The following is a 20,287-nucleotide window of genomic DNA, read 5'->3' as shown; positions in this document are numbered from 1 at the left end:
ACAGCGTAGTGTTCTTAATGAAGAGGCGAGACTTGAAGTAATAGGACTCTTTTTTCTTTTCGATGAATTCAAACAATTCGGCTAAATAAGGCCAGGGTTGTTGGGCACCAACTTCTGTTTTATCCGATGATGCTGCAGTCAGCTCCTCAGCCATTTCGATGACAAATAATATGAATAATCTCTAGGAGTAAGAACTCTCAATGACCACAAGCACGTACACCACCTTGTGCTTCCAGCTCCAGCGTGACTTTGCAATTCTTCAATCAGGACGACACCTGTTGTTAACTTCAGCAGATAATCGTGCGCTGGGCGCTGCCGCTGATTGGTTATAGTCGCGATACACTTTGACTTTTTGGTATTTTATTAAAAATAAAAAAGGAACGAGTGTTTCTGTAAATGTAAAGAAGTGAAAAGTAATAATTTTCGCTTTAAATGTAGTGAAGTAAAAGTATAAAGTCTAACCAAATAAATGTACTTGAGTAAAGTACAGATACATGGAAATGTTACTTAAGTACAGTAACAAATTACATGTACTTCGTTACTGTCCACCACTGATGAGGACTAATCTGTGTGCTTCTTGGGCACATAACTGGTCATTGTGAGCCAGAATTCTTGCTGTTTGCTTGGGGGTTCAAATACTTTTTTTTTTGCATCAAATGCAAATAAACTCATAAATGTTATAAAATGCAGTTATTTGAATTTTTTTGTTGATATTCTGTTTCTCACTGTTAAAATACACCTACCAATACAATTCTAGATCACACATTTATTTGCAAGTGGCCAAACTTGCGAAATCGGTAGGGTTCAAATACTTATTTTCCCCACTGTATAACAATTGTTGTCGCTTTACATCTAACTCATGGTATGGCTCGAACTTACTCTCATTAATCCAGCCTACTGATTTTTGATTAGCCTCCTATCTTGATCTAATTCTTTTTATTCAGACGTTACATAACTTTCATGACCACAAATATAAATTGGCCAGCGATTTAATTTGCTTTTTTATTCATAAATTGATGTAAAATGGTCGGAGCAAAGCCTAATGGGAAAGGGGATGACAGACATGCCATGTTGTACTGTTCCAAACTCTTTATTATCAATAGAAAATATAATTCATTTTCGCATAACCTTTAGTCTGACCACTGATTTTATTAACCACCATAATGTAATGTTGCTAATTGGAGCTTGAATGTCTTGTGTAATGTGTTTATCCGTGTGCTGTGCTCCTTTACCGTGTGCTGTTTAGTGTTTTCTTCTACGTTTTTCAAGTTTTTTCAGTTGTCTGTAGCAGTGCTTAAGCGCCACCTACAGACGTGGGGTATGTACTACAGCCCGTTCAACACAATCTGGTGGCCCGGTCTTTGCGCAAATCTCTCGTTACCAGGCTCAGTCTTTACGAAATTAAAAGATTTGATTTGTGTGAAAAATTTACCCGATTCGGTGACCCTAGGCTTCGTATAAACAGCACATTACCCCCCCTTTCCCCCTCGCCCCGAAAACCTTGCTCGGAACCCCGGTCTGTAAACTTTTTGGGTGGGTGCCCAAGCTTGCATTGTCTACTGGTGAGGATGGTGCTGCTGTTACGTTCCCCCTGCTGGACAGGACAGGACTGGTGCCGCATGTCCACCAGAGCTCTGAGGAGGAGAATGGTTAAGAAAATGAGGACAGACAAGGGGACGTGTGGGAAGAAGAGATGCTATAAATAATTAAAGGAGAAATGCAGAAGGAAGAAAGGACCGTAAGGGGTGTGCAGCGGTTAGGGCTGCTGTCATCTTGTTAACAAATCTTGAGAGGGTTTATGTTTCTACTAATATTTGGCAGGGTTGATTATCAACACCAACAAACAAATCTCTGCAAGAGTATGACTAGTGTCGATAAATCCAACAACATGCAAGGAGTAACAATCACCAAATAAGTTAATAACTTCCAACTTTCATAAGGTTAAAGGATAAGTTGTGGTAGGAACGTTTTCTTAACAAAACAAATACTTTGGTGACACAAGCAATATTTATGCCTTGGTTGTGGGCTTGGGTCTGTCGCTGGCAGGACAGCACGGTTCTGTCCCACAAAAATACTCATAAATGGGTTGGGATTCACCCGTCACTCTGGGATATGTAGCTATCTCAAGCAACACAAAGCACACAAGTTTTTTTTTTTCGCTTTCAGTGCAAACTTCAACCTTGGGCTCCCAAATACTAAACTGGACTTGTGTAGGCACCACTGAGATAATGGAACAACTTTCCACTGTCCTCGGTTTTCCTAAACGATATCCACCATCTACTTTTTTAAATTTTGTGTTGACAAATGTCGCAATATTAAGATGGAAAACATATTCATGTCAAATCAGCATTTTTACAGGGATCCATGAACACATAAATGCACCTGGCAATGATTTTTAAAGCGATGTTTGCAGGTTTAAAAAAAACAATCTATCTAAGCCTCAGAAAAGTTCTTATATTATGGCTTTCATCTGTCCATTGCACACAGACAAAAAAGGGGGGTCGGATGCTTCTGGAAGGAAGTTTCTTAGTGGGGGATCCTTCGTCATCCTCTTCTTCTTTTGCCCAAGGGTGACTATTCAGTGCTGGGGTCACCTTGTGCTTCTTCTCTGTGCATGCATGATCCATTGATGACTTAGAAACTCCCTCAACTGCACACTAACCAGCTTCTGAGAGCTGTTCCATTTCTGTTTTTTTAACTGATGTAGATGTATCAGTCTTGGTTTATGGTTGGTGTTAGACCTTGCTTTTAAGAATCTTGCTGAGAGTTCGACCACAATCACAATTAAATAACCAAACTGAAGTAAATTTAACAGTAGAGTTGAAAGATTTACAGTCATCTTATGCAGTAAATGTTGTAGATCCTATAAATGCATGGAGCCTCAAAACAATGTAATCACTGTGGCATCTTCCTTACATATATTTTACTGCATGTTTACATGTCAGGCCCCAAAAATGTAAACAAATGCATAAAACATCTAGAACAAAGAATCGAAGAGGAATAACTCAACCGGGTTATTAAGGAACATCGGGACACTTTTGCTTCGGAATTATATTATTCTTGTACCTTTTTTTTCCAAGTTTCTTTTTGTTTTATGAAACCCTCCACTCTGAACAGCTCGGGTGACAAATGTTGGCTCCCTGAGATACATCACTACCTGAAGTAGACCGTGAGCAAGCTTCTTATCTCTAGCAGCAGCCTGCAACTAATCACTTTGGTCTAACGCATTAATCCAACTACACAATGAAAAGGAGTTCAGTCATGTGAAGTAGTAGCACACTTTGTGGTCTTTTCCATAGACATATATACATATATGTATATATGTCTATGGTCTTTTCTAAATCACTGGACGGAAGGCACGCTCTCTATTGGCTTGGGTGTTCAAACAGGCCAGACACATATTCTACATCGAGTTCGCCAGATAAGGTAAATTAGTTCAAATACATGAAATATATAAACTGAAATGCAGGTGCTCTTGTAGTGACTGATTTGCTTGTGTTATAGATTTTACGGTCTACAAGCCAACGAGCAGGGCATAACTTTTAGAAAGGCGGACCCTTTGAGCAGGGTGTAAAACATGTCGTGGACACCCGGAACGTTTCCGTTTGGTAAATTCAATTGGGAAATGTAGTTCTACACAACAGAATAATATAGCGAACCACTGAAACCATGACGAGAAAACACTACATCTCCATATCTGCACTGCGTGTCATGGGTCCATGTGTAATGTGTGCGCGTCCTACGTGCAATTCTCCTAGTGAATGACAGAAGGACATGTCCTGTTAGTTGTTTTTTTTATTTGCTGCAATGGAATGACCACTCCAACATTATCTCATGCACGTATGTGGTTAAAATATACATTTGTATTTATGTTCGTAGCTGATGACTAAAGTACTGGTGGTCCGCTAGCTATTGCTAGTCAGTAACAGCAGCGTTAGTCAGCTAAATGACAGATCTAAGTTTGAGGCCAGACAGCGTTGTCCGTCGCTTGTCTGTCGTCAGTATATTGGCCAGGGTCAGGATAGCTGTGTTTATTTGGCTGAACGTTCTTTTTCTGGCTAGACATGTCCAGCCTTGACCGTCAGAGTTGCTTGTTTATTTGCTGCAAGTTAGAATTATGTTAGCAGTTGGTGTGGATGTTATCAGGCTAATTTAGGTAGTCAAACCAGGCAATCTTTCTTTGAATATAGGCTGTACGTTATATCTGAATGTTTGAATTTAGTTTTCCTAATTGTTTATGTTGTGCAGGATAAAGCCCTCACGTGTGGAATGTCATCTTTCCAGTTTCTGGAACGTCTTTGAGTCATCATTTCATAAAGGTATGGATCTCAAATGAATTGACTGTGAGTATCTTTTTGTATTGTTTATATAACATCGCTTGAAAAGTACTTCTAAGAGGGCTTCTTTTGTCCTTTTGATTTTGACCAAAAAAAAGACTGCAAAATAACATTTGGCAGTGGTTGCCTTTTTTCACCACTCCGTGACTTTGCTGACCCAGTTTCCTTGCCGAAATGTTTTACTTAAGTTTCTGTGTGTGAAATATATCTGCACCCTTACAACATGTGGACTGTAAATGGCCAACACTTGTTTCTTGCCAGGGCAGAGACTGGAAGCGGCAGCAGAGGAGAATGCAGAGGTACTTGTACGCTAGAGCTATGAGGCAGGCTGCTGCCTTGCACCGCCTGCTCCTGGGACATCCCTCCCAGAACAGCAGGCCCCTGACCAGACCCTGGGACCCACCCAGGCTAAACTCCAGCCCTCGCTATTTAAACACATCAGCGGCGATGTGGACTTCAGCCCAGCAGAAAGCTAACCCAGGTGGGGCTGAGCAGCCCGGGAAGCCTTCTGAACAGGAGGAGCACGAAATAGACCCTCTGCAGGACAAGTCCATTGGCTTGGTGCAGAGATTTAAGAGGACCTTCAAGCAATACGGCAAGGTGATGATACCTCTGCACCTCCTGACATCCTCAATGTGGTTTGGGACATTTTACTACGCTGCCATGAAGTAAGTAGGAGCCTGATTACCTCATAAAAGTTAAGCAGTCTAGGCGGTTTATTGCTAATCTCAGAGTTGTTTTGGAGAAAGCTTGCTTTGTCTTTCACTTTGTGCGACGTGCCGCTTAATGGCTTTGCCATGGAAGTGTGTAGGCAGCGCTCTCTGGCCCCTCAGCTTAATGATACCGTACCTCCTGAGGCCCTAAGTAGCTAATTGGCTTTTTTTTTTTTTTACTGCTCACCTCTTCCTTGAGTACCTAGTGACATGCGGTAACTGGCACAAAGTTTACTCCTTAATCGTGTCAGGGCTTATCTGGGGCAGACAGGCTTGAAAAACACAACTGTCTGGGAAGATGCTACAGGAACTTAATGCTGTGAGTGTGGTCACATCGGCAACACAATTAGAGTGGAGCACAGATAATAAAGTAACAGGAGGAACTCATTATTCCTGAGAATGCACACTTTTGTCAAAGCATTTCCTCCCAACCCCTTAGGTTTATTAATATGGGGCTTAACTGGTGCCACCCAATGAAGGAGAGCAATTTGGTGTAACAACTCCAATTTCACTGTAATACATTATTGCATAACACAGTCAGTTTAAATATGGTATGAATGGGATGGCAGAGGTTCGTGAATTCCATGCAAAAGAAATAAACCTTAGATAGAGAGATGTTAGATTATATGAAGTCTTAGTGTACGATTCCATTTACACTTCCTCTTCACTTGAGATCCTTGAGGAGATGCAAAGCTGTATATTGTTCAGTGGCAGCAACTGTGTTGTTAGTCACTTCCTGTACCTGATGAGAAAAAGTGATAAAGAGGATTTTTTACATATTTTACAGCTTTAATATGTATGACTGTCTGTGCTAGGATGGTGAAGTTGTTATGTAATCCTTAAAGTATGTAGGAACAAAGCCTCTCTCAAGAAGACAGGAACAGAGAAATGATAATCCTTATTATGCATCAACAGGGGAGTGAATGTAGTGCCATTTCTGGAGGTTGTTGGATTTCCCGACAGGCTTATTAAACTTCTAGAAAATTCTCAAAGTGGCTACGCTCTAACCGCATACGCGTTGTACAAGGTAAGGCTAAAATTGCATTTTTGAACATCTAGTCTGAGGTTTGTTAACAAATAGTAATAGGTCAGGCTCAGATGGCCGCAGCAATGTGACAGAATATTAATAAGCACGCTAAAGTTGAAGAATGGACCGGAGGACGAAGTCATGTGTCTGTAGGTTTATTTCAGCATGGAGTCCCCCTCCCAGCTGCTGCTTAGAGAAAGGCCTACCTGATAGCAGAATGTGTAGGCATTTATACATTTCAGTCAGGTTACAGTACAAAAGGAGAGGGGAGGGCCACACCCTTTAGGTGAGAGGAAGGGGGGGAGACAGTGGGGGGTTCACCTATGGGGGGGGGGGATTGATACCAGGATACAAAGGAAATTCTAAAGGATTCTAGCAGGAAGAGGGGGAAGGGGGTCACATGTCATTTGCTTAGGGAGAGACAGACAGAGTACACACATCCAGTGAGTTGCAGATACAAAATAAGGAGTCAATGTCTCACTACAACAGAATAGCAATGTTTCCAGTTCCATCAGTCCCCTATATAACAGTTGAATAACTATTTTGCAGTTCCATCAAATGTAAAAAAAAAAAAAAAATGTTCAGAAGTTTATCCAAGACAAATGTGAACCCAAAATAATTTTTAGCGCTGAGAGAAATGTGCGGGGTTCTATTTTTGGGTTGGAGCAGAAAAGGGCTTAGAGTCTTGTGTTGATCTTTTCAATGTTCCCTCGGTCTGGTGCAGATTGCCACACCAGCGAGATACACTGTGACCTTGGGTGGAACGTCACTCTCGGTGAAGTATCTGCGGCAGTATGGCTACCTCTCCACCCCTCCGCCAGTCAAAGAATACCTCCAGGAGAAGATGGAGGAAACAAAAGAGATCTGGTCCGAGAAAATGGAGGAGACCAAGGATCGCTTCTCCGAAAAAATGGAGGAGACCAAGGATCGCTTGTCCGAAAGGATGGAAGAAACCAAGGGGAAGATCTCCGAGAGACTGCAAGAGACCAAAGACAAAGTGTCTTTTCGTAAGAAAATCGACTAGGTGTCCGTTTTTGTTTTGCTGGCCTGTGGAAGGCCATGCTAAAAATAACAGAAGGCTATGGAACTTGGCACTAAAGACTGAATCAGATGCCTCGAAGTAAACAATAGTCACACACCACACAGGCACACAGACACACACAGATTTGTCCACTGCAAAGTCGCTGCTCCCTCGAGAGGTTTTGGAAAGAATTTTGAACTCTGTCCTGAGGAATTGCAACATGTGCTTTCAAAAAGTCATGTTGATAAGATTCTCCATCTCTTGAATCCTGCATCTCGTTCTTTGGAAATGCTTTCATGGTCACCATTTAGCTATAGTGTTTAGACACGGGTCTGTCAGGGTCCTGATACATTTCAGAGTTTTCCTGCCCTTGAGCAGGCACAAGTGCTATTGTCCTCAGAAATGTTTTGAAATTCAAATAATTATTTTTGTTTTGTATTTGTATTTGAGTTAAGAGAGTGACTAATGTATGGAACCAGATGATGAGTTTTGTTGTGTGCTGTGACAGTCTGAACATTAAGAAACCCATTGAGTCCCATTTGGGTCAAGTTAGTGCAAACGGCCCTATAGTGAAAATATCCCAGTCATACAAAAATCATATAAATCAGAATTAAACTTTAAATTTTACAGAATTAGTTTAGGTAAACGATGTGCAGTAGATTGCTTATCTCTTAAATGTTATAAAAGAGGAGTGGTAAATCCATTTACTACAGAAGTTCTATCAGATCTTTAATTTAACAAGTAAATGTATATTTAGTGACATGATTTGTTTTTTCTTTATTGCAACAGTTATTCTCTGCAGGCTTCGAACTATGGACAACTCAACATTGTCTTTCGTTGTAGCCTAATTTGTATTCTGTTTTTCCCTTAATGCCATTTAAAGGCTCATGATCACAAGTGTTGATTTAGTTGTGGCAAAATGGTGTTACACTGATGCTGTTAGGGCAACCCAGCCTTCAATTTCTTGCCTAGCCTTTGATTTCTCAGCCTTCTGTGTCTGTTTGTTTGTCATTTTGTCTCCACCTCCTGACAAATAAATCGATTATTTATTTCAGTCAGTTTAAGTCAGTCTTACCATTTTTGTGACCCATACCCCCCTCTAGTGGGTTTGCCTATGAGAGACTGGGCCATTGCTTAGATTTGGCAGCTGATCTAGCCTTGGCCCAAAGGTGTTCCATCCAGCTGACACTTTGCCATTGAGGGATCTGTTCAGGTGAATGTGGTCTGTCCTGACTAAATAAAGATCAGCAATGAACAAAAGCTTCTTCTGTTTCCTTCTTGATGCCGACAGCTGACACATACAAGGCCGGGTGAGATTGTGAAAAGAGTGGCCTTTTCAGGACATAGGTTTCATTCAGGAACCCAGACAACACACTTAGCGAAGATTCAATCGATAGCGAGAGTTTATCATTGCTTGGGGGTCCTTTCTAAAGCCCTTATTCATTTGAGTCCAAGGAGCAATGACTGGAGCGATAAATGGCAGAGTCGACCCACAAATGAACACCTGTTGTGAGCCATGAGAGCGTTTGGGAAAGCTCTCTTGGGCCTGAAGAAAACAGCCCCGTAACCTTTGAGTTTCACAAGGTCCTGGAGATGCAGTACTGAGGTTCTGAATTAATCTTATATAGTCACATAAAATGTCATCTTGCTAATTCACTCACTAGTTATTAATAGTGTTGATTCTTTCCCTTCTGTTATATCAAGACTAGGTGCTCATCAGAATGTTTTGACCATTACTAACCACTGACATCTCTTGTAGAGGGTAGTTCATATTTTGGGTTCTCTGAAAGATCACTTTATGTAATTCTATGTGTTTATACTTTTCACTGAGAGTTTTTGTGTCTTCCATGAATCCTTTCCTTTCATACCTTACTCAGTATGCCACCCAGCTCTTTCTACAGACAATGGCTATCTCCCGCCCTGACCACTGCAATGCTCTCCTAGTGGGTCTTCCCTAACAAATGGTCCAGGACATGGTGTGACTGTTTTTCGATCAACCTAAAGTGGGCATATGTCACTATGCTGCACATTGACCTCCACTGGCTACCCATGGCCGCCTAAATCAAATTCAAGTCACTAATGGTTTCCTAGAGTGACGTCTGGGTCTGCACCCATCTACTTGGACTCAACTTGAAAACGTGTACAGGTTTGTGTGCCTTCTCGGCCACCACGTTCCTCCAAGGAACTTCATATGGCATTGCTAGCCCTACACACAAGGCAATATCAGTCCAGACTGTTCTTGCTTGTGGTTCCCTGGTGGTGAAACGAGCTACTAAATGCTCTCAGGGGAATTCATCTCTATCTCCAAAAATCTCTTGAAGACTTATCTCTTCCAAAAGCACCTCCTTTCTTAACACTCAAACATGCCTAACTTGCATTTACTCTGCACCACATTACCTGATCTCTTTACACTTTGTCATATTGAATACATATAGGACCAACGTCTCCTAATTTACTGAAACTTGATTGCTGTTCCTCACTTGTATGTGGCTTTGGATTACTCACACTCACACACACACACACACACACATTCATACACACACACACAGAAAGAACAAAAGACACCCATTCTAATAGTTATTTTTTCCCAACTTTAATCGCTCTCTAGCCATTTTATCACAGCGAAAGAACAAGCATGGAATTGTTTCATGAAGGACTACAACAGTACTTCGAGCAACAGTTTTATTTTTTTCTCTCTCCATTTTTTTATATTTTTTAAAGTCACCTTTTCCTGTAAAAGTATTGCAGTGACAAACCTCAGGCTGCAAACGGATGACATCACAATTGCTTTAATAATAATTAATAATAATAATCAATATTAATAATAAAAGGCATAAGAACACTGCAGTGGCTCCTCAGTCACTGGTTTCCTTCTGGCAGAGAAAGCAGAAATGTTTTTATTTTCAGTCCAGGTTGGATATGGTCCTGTAGTGAGAGATGATGACTGATAATGATGATGATGATGGTGGTGGTGATAATGATGATGAAGGCAAATAGGCAAAACACAACACTGTGATTTTCGGTTTCTTTCTGTTTTCCGGAAAACAAAATCTTTTGACCCATGGAATTGGAGAGAAGAACCACACCATTCGGACAGCATGTGTATCGTTCATTCAAGCTTGTATAAAGGAAATGCAACAGCCTGGTATTAATAAGAAAGATAACGAAAGAAACCTTTGATGGAGAAAGGTTGTGACAACAACAACAAAAAAAGTTCAGAGGAAATGAACAAATGAACATGCACAGTATCAGTAATGGACTGTGGGTCATTCGCACAAAAGGTAATTGCAGTGCTTGTTTACACATCACACATGACATGATTATGTGTAAAATAAAATATAAAATAAACTAATAAAAAAAACCTGTTGACTACTGTATGTCTTGCATCACCTAAATCCCTTTTTGTGGAGAGGCTGGTTCAGAAATCCATCAGAACCAAAAAAGGGTGAAACCAGCCCTCTGAACTTTTTGTGATATTGTCCACCATCTCACAAGAAGTCCTTCCTCAATCCCATGCCATGTCCTTTTTTATAAAGATTTTAGATTCCATCAGCTATGGTACAATTCATTCATAGATTTTGTGTAATTTTTTTTCTTCTTTTTTTGTCTTTTTGCTGTAGTTCGAGCGTGGTTAATACAAGTCCAAACAGCTAGCAGTCACAAAAAAGGTCAAATAAATAAATGGCAAGCGCTGGCATTGATAATTATTCTCTGGAAGTAACAAAAGCAACTGCCTTATATCAGAATATTTGTTTTCATCACATAACAGATTTGCATTTACTGTATAGGAAAAAATATAAGAAGTATTTTTCGTATTCATTATGTGACCATATCGTAGCATTATTTTTGCAAACTTTACTCTGTTTTTACAAAAAGACAAAGCACAATTGTAGGGCATTCACAAAACTCGATGCCACCGTGTTAAATTTTTCTTTTTAATATCATCTATACATTATATTACAGTATTAACATGTTCTCTTGTGGTTGTCTACCCATTGGGTAGGATATGTGCATAATATATTCAAGTTATATACAGCACCGTACAAATAAACAGAGTCAAACTACTGAAAAAAGCACCGTTGAAAGTGAGGCACAACAAAGGTGGGGGCTTTTTTTGAGTGCAAGTGGGTTCCTATGTCTGCTCAAACATGACCATTAGGCACCGAATTTGCTCACGTAATTCTATCAACGACGACAACATGCAAACATCTCTGGGGTTGACAAACATAAAAAAAAAAAAAAACATTTGTAGAAAATAAAAAAAATACAAACTCCCTGTTTGAGGGAACATTTAAAAGAATGATAAATGAGGAGAAGAGACGACATACGAGACAAACATACGTGAGAGCTAGTTCTCGCTCTAAATAAGGTGTAGACTAAATTACTTAAGAGGTATGAGGGAGCGGGGGGGAGGGGCGAAAGCGGAGACAGGGCTACATGTGGGACATCCGAACGACGACAGCAGCAGCAGCAGTAGCAGCGCAGAGCAGCAGCGAAAACACACAAACAGACAAACTCAAACTGCGAGGCTTAGAATGAGTGGAAAGGAAGGAAGGAGAACCAAAGAGGAGGCAGTCTGTTTACGGAGCAAAAACCAGGCTTTCCTAAGTATGACTTGAGGGTTAAAAAAAAGGTGAGGAGAAAATGATTTTTTTTGTCAATGATGGTGGGAGGGGAAAAAAAAATTGGGAACGTCATTTATCAAAATCTTTTTTTTTTTTAAACAATGCAGGAGCTTTTACCTGTATTTATGCCTACAGCAATATCCCAAAAGTGGCCTTGCCATCGAAAAGGGAGAAAAAAATACCCCACTCGTCTCAAAAGGTTTTACATACAAATAAATACTTCATAAACAAAATAAATACCCTCAGCTTTGATAAAATTTCTTTTTTTCTCTGGGCCTTCTTTTTTCCTCGATTGGAAGCCCAAGACCAGTGGTTCTCAAAGTACAGATCCAAAACAATCAGCGTGTCTGAAAGCATTCCGTAGGTGGCAGACATGGGCATTATGTGGGACAATGAAAAACAAACAGTACAAAGTCAGAGGAAATCAAGACAGAGAAGGAAAACAAAACAAAACACACATGCACGCACGCACACACACGCACACATTTCTCTTGGCATTCGATGGGACACACCTTACTTTCATTCTATGTGTTCTGGGTGAATGTTTGTTCTTTGAAATTCTTGTTCCTTTTTCGAGTCAACTCAGACTTGTCCTTCTCCAAGCATCAGGTCACATATCCACACCATCCAGTCCACAATCATCACCTAGGCTTAACAATCATAAACAAGTATGTTGGTCTTTTCTCTTCCGTTGCCCCCCCCCCCCCCCCCCCTCACCTGTCTGTGTCTCTTGATGGTCTCCTCACATGCAAAGCTAAAAAACGACAAATAATCAGTCTCTTCCAACAAACAGACAGACTGAAGGAAAAGCAACAAGGGAATGTGTCTGATGTACGATCTGTGGGTGACACCATTTTGGGCACATCCCTCGATCAAACCTACACAAATAATAGGCATCTTTCACACACCTCTCTTACCGATCACTAAATGTATCACAGAGTAAGCATGAGGACTGCCTAACTGAAAGTAACAGGTGGACATAATTGGAGAAGATTCGTATATGACCTACTGGATAGTGGTGGCCCGGGGTGTCTTGTGATCCCTCTAAAGCAAACCAATATTTTGATTAAAGAAAAGCACACACATGACAGTGGGTGAAAGGGTGTGCATAAGACTACATTTCCCACAAGTCCCCTGCTCTTGGACCCAACGACAACTCTGAGGTGACAGGAAGTATAAAGTGCTACTTGACAGGATGAAAGCGATGCATGTGTGTGTATCATGACTTCCATCCAAAGACTCCGTGCTTGTATATTTCAGTTGTTCAGAGAAAGAGAAATGGACATTTGAACAGATTTCGTTAACCCCTTAAGTGCCATTTTGCGGTTCAGTTGTGTATAGATTTAGGCTGGATCAAAGTTCTCTATCCCCATCCGTTTTTTTTTTATATAGATAACAGAAAGAAGAGAAAAGGAAAGCAAAATGCTTAGTTGCTTGTTAAAAAAAGACCTTTAGGGGAGCGATGCACGAGATCAACCAAACGAAAGGTAGCCTTACACTCTTCTCTATAAACAGTAAGTTAGCGCAACTTAATTTTTACGTTTTTTTTTGTCCCATCACATCCCCTGGTGGTTTCACTCCTGTGTGAATCATGGCACTCAAATTTTGGAACTCGAATAATCGTCTGTGCACAGATCCCAAAAGCGGAAAAAAAGTAGAACGAACGAAGGAAGAAAAAAAAAGACAAACTTCTTAATCCTATGGCCCATTAGGCCTTTCAAGCAAATGTCTGTGCCAACAATCTTTTTTTTTCTCTTTTAAATAAAGGTAAGCATACAAAAAACAGACAACAAACAGAAATAAAATGAGCTATTAAGCCAAAAAACATCCACACAAGGCCCACAGTTCTAGCAAAAAAAAGAGAAACATACAAAAAATAATAATTTGTAAGCTTGGTTCCTCAATTCTGTTCATTTTGTGCAAGGGGAGCGTTGGGGAGGAGGCAGTCCTAGAGAGTGCCACATCTCACTTGCTCTCTCTTTCAGTCTCCCTCGCTCTCTCTTTCTCTCGCTTTCATTTTGTCTTTCTCAGTTTTCCCCACTCTCTCGGCCTCCCAGTGTCTCTCACCGCCATGTGTTGTAAGGGAGTATATACGCGCATGTGTGTGTTTGTGTGTGTGTGTGTGAGTGGAAGGGAGGGATCAGTCCCGTCGGCTATCCTTTGCCTTGCCGGGCACCGTTGTGCTAACGCTGCTGCTACCAGTCTGCTGGTGCCCGACTCTGATACCCACGACCACTGGCGGTGGCGGCGGCTGTGGCGAGGGCGCGGCGGTTCGCTGGGCGGAGGGCGGCGCGTTATTGCTGTGTTGGTGGAGGAAGGCAGACGACCCTTGACCTTGCATCTGACCCATAACCTCGCTGTAGGTGGGCGGTGGGCCCTCCATGCGGGCGCTGGAGGCGCTCTTGCCCGAGTTGCTGCTGGGGGGCCGCGGGCCCGTGCCTCCACCGCCGCCGTGCACGTAAACGTCTATGAGGTCGCTGTCGAAAATGGTCCGGTTGGGGGGCGCGCGCACCGAGGCCCGGCTCAGCTCCAGCTGCTGTTCGGGGTCACGCAGCTGCAGGGTGCAGGGCCCCTTGTAGGGGGGCAGCTCCTCGCCGTCCGACAGACAGATGGTGGGCGGCAGGTCGATGTCCTGCTGCAGGTAGGGGTAGGTGGGCTGGAAGCGGCAGAATCGGTCCCTTTGCATAAAGGAGGGGGGGTTGAAGCGCTCCTGCGTACGTGGCCCGTACATCACCTGAAAAAAGAGAAAAAGAGGAGAGAGAGAGAGGAGAGAGAGAGAGAGAGAGAGAGCGAGAGAGAGAGAGAGACAGAGAAATAAGGAAGAGAGAGAGACAGGCACAAAGTGGTTAGATTCAACTTGACCACCATTAGCATTTGAGAATTTGTGGCTGGATAACAGCCAGTTGAACTATGCATTGTAAAGACGCTGCTGTAGGACACAGTGTGCCCAGTCAGCATTCCCTGAATAAATACAGCCAAAATGTCCTCCCATCTCTTAGCTGAGTAAGTCAGGCACAGGTAGGCAGCCAGATCATGGCTTTAGAATCCCATGAATCTAAAGTGCCGGAGCGCTGAAGGCTGTCTTAACACTATGCTGCCATTATTTCAGATATGATTTCATCGATATGTGTTGCAAAATTCAAAACAAACTGACAACTGATTAAATCTCTCCCAGTGTCTGCAAATCATGTTAAATAAACTGGTTGTGCATGTGGGTTCATTCAGATTACAAAACTGCTCTGATACTCATTGTTCACTTAAAATATTGAGCTATGAATGAATAACTTTTCTATAATGTTCACACAGTGAAAACAGAACTTATACTGAAAATGTGTCAACATAACATTATTAATTATTAAGTTCATATTAGCTTTCACTGAAATGAAATAGAAGCTCATTTTTATAGCAAAAACACTTCTGCATACCAAACACTTCCAAAATAATTTTTCCTGAACAGATGTAAAAAAAAAAAAAAATCAATATCAAAATTATATTATATATATATAGAGAGAGAGTTCTGTGTAGAGCACTGCCCAGTACCATTTTAACAGCCGAGTCCCCGTCCCTTCCATCGGCTCTACTCACCTCAGTGGCTCCTTGTTGTGCCACCAGACTGTCAGTCGGCCATGAGCACCCCTCCTGAGAGGAAAGGAATGACAGAGCGAGGGAGGAACCGAGCGAGAGAGAGAGAAAGAGAGAGAGGAACTAAAGTTAGCTTCTTTGTTCAGAGTATCTTACGAAGAGTTTGAAAACCAGTCCAGGACCTTGAATTTCACACTACAGAACACTGAATGTGAGATGAAAACTACAATATCCATCACCACCACCACCAAACAATCCCAGACATCCTGCACTGGGGGGGGGGGGGAATATGTGCAGGAAATGAGAGAACATCAAATAATTCTGTCACCAGACATCCAGCATGAAGCAGAGTTACAGACTGACTTCTGTCTTTTAATGGACATAAAGGTAGTGACAATTAAAGATAGACTGGCTCATTAGAAAGGCTATTTTCTGAAGGTGTTAATGTGTTTGTCTAGCACAATGAGACCTCAGGCGTGAGGAAGTGGGGGAGTAGGTGTGTGTGTGCTTGGGTGCGTGTGTGTGTGAGAGAGAGGGAGTCACTGTCTCAATGTGCGTGTTTGTGTATATAATGAAGGTGAAAGGTCTTGCAGCTTCCCCACTCATACATCTGACACACACACACACACACACACACACACACACACACACACACACACACACACACACACACACACACACACACACACACACACACACACACACACACACACAGGCACAGAGCTCATCAATATACATGAGAGCAGAGACTGCGCCAGGCGCGGTGTCTCTCTCCCATGATGCATCTCTGTGGGGGGAGGTAATGGTCTGAGTGTCTAGACAGATGAGGCAGTGGAGAGAGAGAGAGGAAGACAGAGAGAAAGAGGGAGAGGGAGAGAGAGAGAGAGAGGGAGGGAGGGAGCGATGCCGAGTGCAGATGAGAGTTACGGAGAGCAGATGGTGCAGGAGAAGAACATCTCACAGTTACAAAGATATTTGTCAACACACACACACACACACACACAGTAACATTGATATTTGACAACACACACACACACACACAGTTACATAGATATTTGACAACACACACAAACATATACACACACACACAGTTACATAGACATAAGACAACACAGACACACACACAGTTACATAGACATTAGACAACACACACAAACATTTACACACACACAGTAACATAGACATTAGACAACACACACACACACACAGTAACATAGACATTAGACAACACACACACACAGTTACATAGACATTAGACAACACACACAAACAGGTACGTATATAGACATTAGACAACACAGACACACACAGAGAGTTTGACTTAGACATTAGACAACACACACCAAATGCATAGCCATTACCAAAAATACAGAACACAAACACAGACGCACACATATTACACATACCATATGCACACACACACACAGATGAAAACAGATTACCCAAAACATATTTGATATAACACATGGACATATGCACAGCCAAACACATACACACACACAAACACACACGCAGACAAACAGATGCATACACATTATTAAACAAAACACATATGCTGCCAAATGTTTATACACATACACATATGGATGAATATACCCATTTGCCAGCACACACTGTCATCTCTGGATAATGCACATGTGCTCATAATAGGACACACATGCAGTAGGCCCCATTTCAAAAAAGTACTTCCTCTTGGTCATCAACTAAGGGTTCCATGCAGAGACCCACACCCATGCATACGAACAGGAAGACAGTTACCAGATGAAACTCTCTCTACACGTAAAACACTCACTTCCTCTTCCACACACACACACACACACACACACACACACACACACACACACACACACACGCGCACACACACACACACGTCTTACCGGCTGCATTGCCTCTTCCCGTCGTCTGGCCTGACTTTGTCGTGTAAAGAAGGCCAAGGCTGTGAGCCTGTAGTGGTTCAGCAAGCAGATGATCACAACTACCATCACAGTCATCACCACAATTATGATTATTATCTGAACAAACTCCAGTTCAGCTGCAATGACAGAAGAGGGAGGGGGGAGAGAGAAAGAAATCATAAATATGCATCCAAGAATCACATCTAAACACATTCCTTTTCATTTGGTTAACCATGTAGGTAATGTTCTACAGAGGCATACAGACAGAGGGTGCGCAGTTACACAAGCCTGACCAGCAGAGGGCGTCAGAGAGCAGAAGTCGTGGCCTAGTCCTGTCTCAGTTGCAAAATGACGTAATTGGCTAATCCACAAGAATGTGATAACATGTTGTTCCAAATATCTGTTGTCCCAAACACTTTTTTCCAGGAGGGGGTTTAGCAACAGCATAGGGTTGGCTGTGGATGCAACATGCAGCACATGGAGCGAGGGGGAAACCTAAGGTGAACTTGCACTCGAGGGAGAGACAGCGAGAAAACTTTGGCTCGCTTTTTCGTAACACCCTCTTACATCAGTAACACCCCGCTTCCCTCCCTCCCCCTTGTCTGCCGACTCGGCCGTTCTCTGAATGAAAGATACATGTTGTCTCGCCCCACGCTAAACAACAACAACAACAAAATGAAACAGATAAACACATAAACAAAAGAGAATGCTACAAATCTTCAGAGACTTGCAAAAACAATGCCAGCAAAGGCCTCCTTTTCACCGCCTCTTCCCTGCTGTTTCCCCCCGTCCTCCAAGCATTTCTCATCTCCGTCACAAGCTAAGCTATGGGCTGCTGCGATGTCATTAGGAGGGTTTGGTGTTATCCATCCATCGCACACTGTCCAGTGTATGTGTGTGTGTGTGTGTGTGTGTAAGTGTGTGCTTTTTTGCAGTGTCCTCGGATGGCAATAAAACCCTTTTTGTTCGTCTGCACCGCCAGCCGGTGGGCCATGCCAGCAGGGCAGACATGGTTGGCCTCGACTCTCTGACTGAACCCAGGCACCCGCACACCACTCCATCCCACCCCACCCCAACTCAACTCGACCCAGGCACCCCCCCTCTGCAAACCAGATGGGCTGGGCACACTGAAAGAGGGCTTGTTCACCAGTTGAGGCCCCCATCCCCCCCACCACCACTGTCACCACCATCGACTCGCTCACTCGGCACGCCAGACACGCAAAAGAGGTATGCATTGTGATACACACAAATATGCAAACACACAGACAGATTGACTAACTTTTACTCACACATAACCACGCACGCACGCATGTATGCAATCTTCATAAAAAGATGCATGCCTGTCCTTACACACACACACACACAAACACACACACACACGAGGAATCACAGATGTTTGTGCACACACATGAACACACACACACAGACACACACACACACACACACATACAGGGGTTATGCTAGGCCTACAGTTTGCTGGTTGTGAGAGGGGCCTTTGTGTGCTGGTGAGGGCATAGAGAGGACAGAGCGTCTGAGACATGGAGCTCAAGAGAGCTCGCTCTCACACACACACAGTCACATACACAGACACACACACTCACACTCACACACACACAGTCCTCTGTGTGAGCAGAGAGGGCAGACATGACACTACTTCCCTCTCACCTTTCACACACATCCACACACTCACAACCATACCTTTGCTACTCTCTAATGGCCCCTAAAACACAGATGGAAGGAGAGAGAGAGAGAGAAAAGAGAAGAGAGAGAGGAAAGAGAGAGAGGGAGAGAAGAGAGAGAAGAGAGAGAGGGAGAGAAGAGAGAGCGAGAGGAGAGAGAGAAGAGAGAGAGAGAGAGAAGAGAGAGAGAGAGGAGAGAAGAGAGAGAGAAGAGAGAGAGAGAAGAGAGAGAAAGAGACCAGTGCAGCTCTGAAAGTGAGACTCAGCTTCAGCTCCACTCAACATGAACAAAGAAAAGGTAGTAAAACTCAGCAGCTTCTCAAAGGCCTGCTGCTGTTTGTGGGTTAGTAAATGCCAAATTGTGTGTGGAGACCCCCCCCCCCCAAAAAAAATCATAGGCAGTTTGCAGGTTTTGACATCAAGAAGCTATCAATGGGCTATTTACCGAAATGCCATGATAATGCTTTCTTCTCTGAAAGAACAGTTAATGATCTCTCGCCATTTCTCACACTTTTGCAGAAAAGAGTATTTTCAAAGAAGTTCTTAGAAAACAAGAGAATGAGAGGCTATCAAACCAGATGTCGGCGCAACCATGAAATGGTCTTACCAAGCAGACACTGGAAAAATCACAATGTATATATTTGACAGGCTTGGCTGTGCAGCGGGAAATATCAAACATGTCAGAGCTGCCCAGTTTCACTCATCTGATGGTGAAGTGCTACAGACGCGTTGTCTCCTTATAGGCGCTCTTTCACAATGGCAATGCAGGATCGTATACAAGAGGCTAGAGTTCGAGCATCTTTTTGAACCATTTTGTGAAATATGTTACATTATACAAAATCTTATCATGTGCCAAATATCACATGAATTAGGCCTTTTCACAAGAAGTGACTTCTAATTCCTAACAATTTACAGATCCACTTCCAAACCACTTTCACCTGAATAGCATACAGGACACTACATACAATTCAGAGTATTAGACATCAAAAACAAATATGTGCTACAAGGTACTGTGGCTTTTAGTCGAAGCAACAGCCTAACTGTGCAGTTAAGTGGACAAGCCAGCATGCTTCTGGTCCCTGGACTGGATCTTTCCGTAATGGCTGCCCCTCTCTCTCTATCTTTCTCTTCCTCTCCCTCCCTCCCTCCCTCCCTCCCACCCTCTCGCTCTCGCTGTGTGCCCATGGCCAGGCTGCGAGGGGGCCGGGTTGTGACAGAGTTAGGTAAGCGGCACTGGCGTCGGGGCTGGGAGTCCAGGGTGGGCACTGGCTCTCTGCCACGGCTCCCTTGGCGCGAGGGCTTGCGAGACAAGGCCCCATCTGTTGCGAGGTTGGAGGGGAGGGACCAGAGAGCAGACCCATCCCAGGAGTTAACCCAGCACTGGAGATAATGCCGGCCCAATCTGCAG

General features: G+C 42.9%; 2 protein-coding genes across 5 annotated transcripts in view; one reads left to right on the top strand and one right to left on the bottom strand.

Moving 5' to 3' along the window:
- Positions 1-3,710: 3,710 nt before the first annotated feature.
- On the top strand, positions 3,711-8,358 carry fam210aa (family with sequence similarity 210 member Aa). 2 transcript variants are annotated; one of them, XM_080836586.1, is made up of 5 exons: positions 3,711-3,840; positions 4,249-4,319; positions 4,604-5,005; positions 5,966-6,077; positions 6,802-8,358. In XM_080836586.1, exons 3-5 carry the CDS (start codon positions 4,629-4,631, stop codon positions 7,099-7,101), a joined length of 789 nt encoding a protein of 262 aa, XP_080692712.1. In that variant the 5' UTR covers positions 3,711-3,840; positions 4,249-4,319; positions 4,604-4,628; the 3' UTR covers positions 7,102-8,358. The 2 variants fall into 2 exon arrangements, with proteins under 2 accessions (XP_080692712.1, XP_080692711.1); XM_080836585.1 differs by having other exon boundaries at positions 4,599-5,005.
- Positions 8,359-12,449: 4,091 nt separating this feature from the next.
- ldlrad4a (low density lipoprotein receptor class A domain containing 4a) overlaps positions 12,450-20,287 on the bottom strand; it is a gene marked incomplete at its 5' end in the record, with an annotated part of 67,503 nt that continues 59,665 nt past the window's right edge. For all 3 annotated transcript variants that reach the window (XM_080837468.1, XM_080837469.1, XM_080837470.1), the window contains 3 exons: positions 12,450-14,457; positions 15,309-15,362; positions 17,183-17,337. In XM_080837468.1, the coding sequence (XP_080693594.1) occupies positions 13,864-14,457; positions 15,309-15,362; positions 17,183-17,337 (803 nt within the window). In that variant the 3' untranslated portion in view covers positions 12,450-13,863. The remainder of the gene's footprint in view (positions 14,458-15,308; positions 15,363-17,182; positions 17,338-20,287) is intronic.

Source organism: Sprattus sprattus (genome assembly GCF_963457725.1).
Source record: "Sprattus sprattus genome assembly, chromosome: 4".
NCBI classification, from domain to species: Eukaryota; Metazoa; Chordata; class Actinopteri; order Clupeiformes; family Clupeidae; genus Sprattus; species Sprattus sprattus.
The sequence above is the reverse complement of the archived record's forward strand: the minus strand, read 5'-3'. Positions and strand labels throughout refer to the sequence as shown.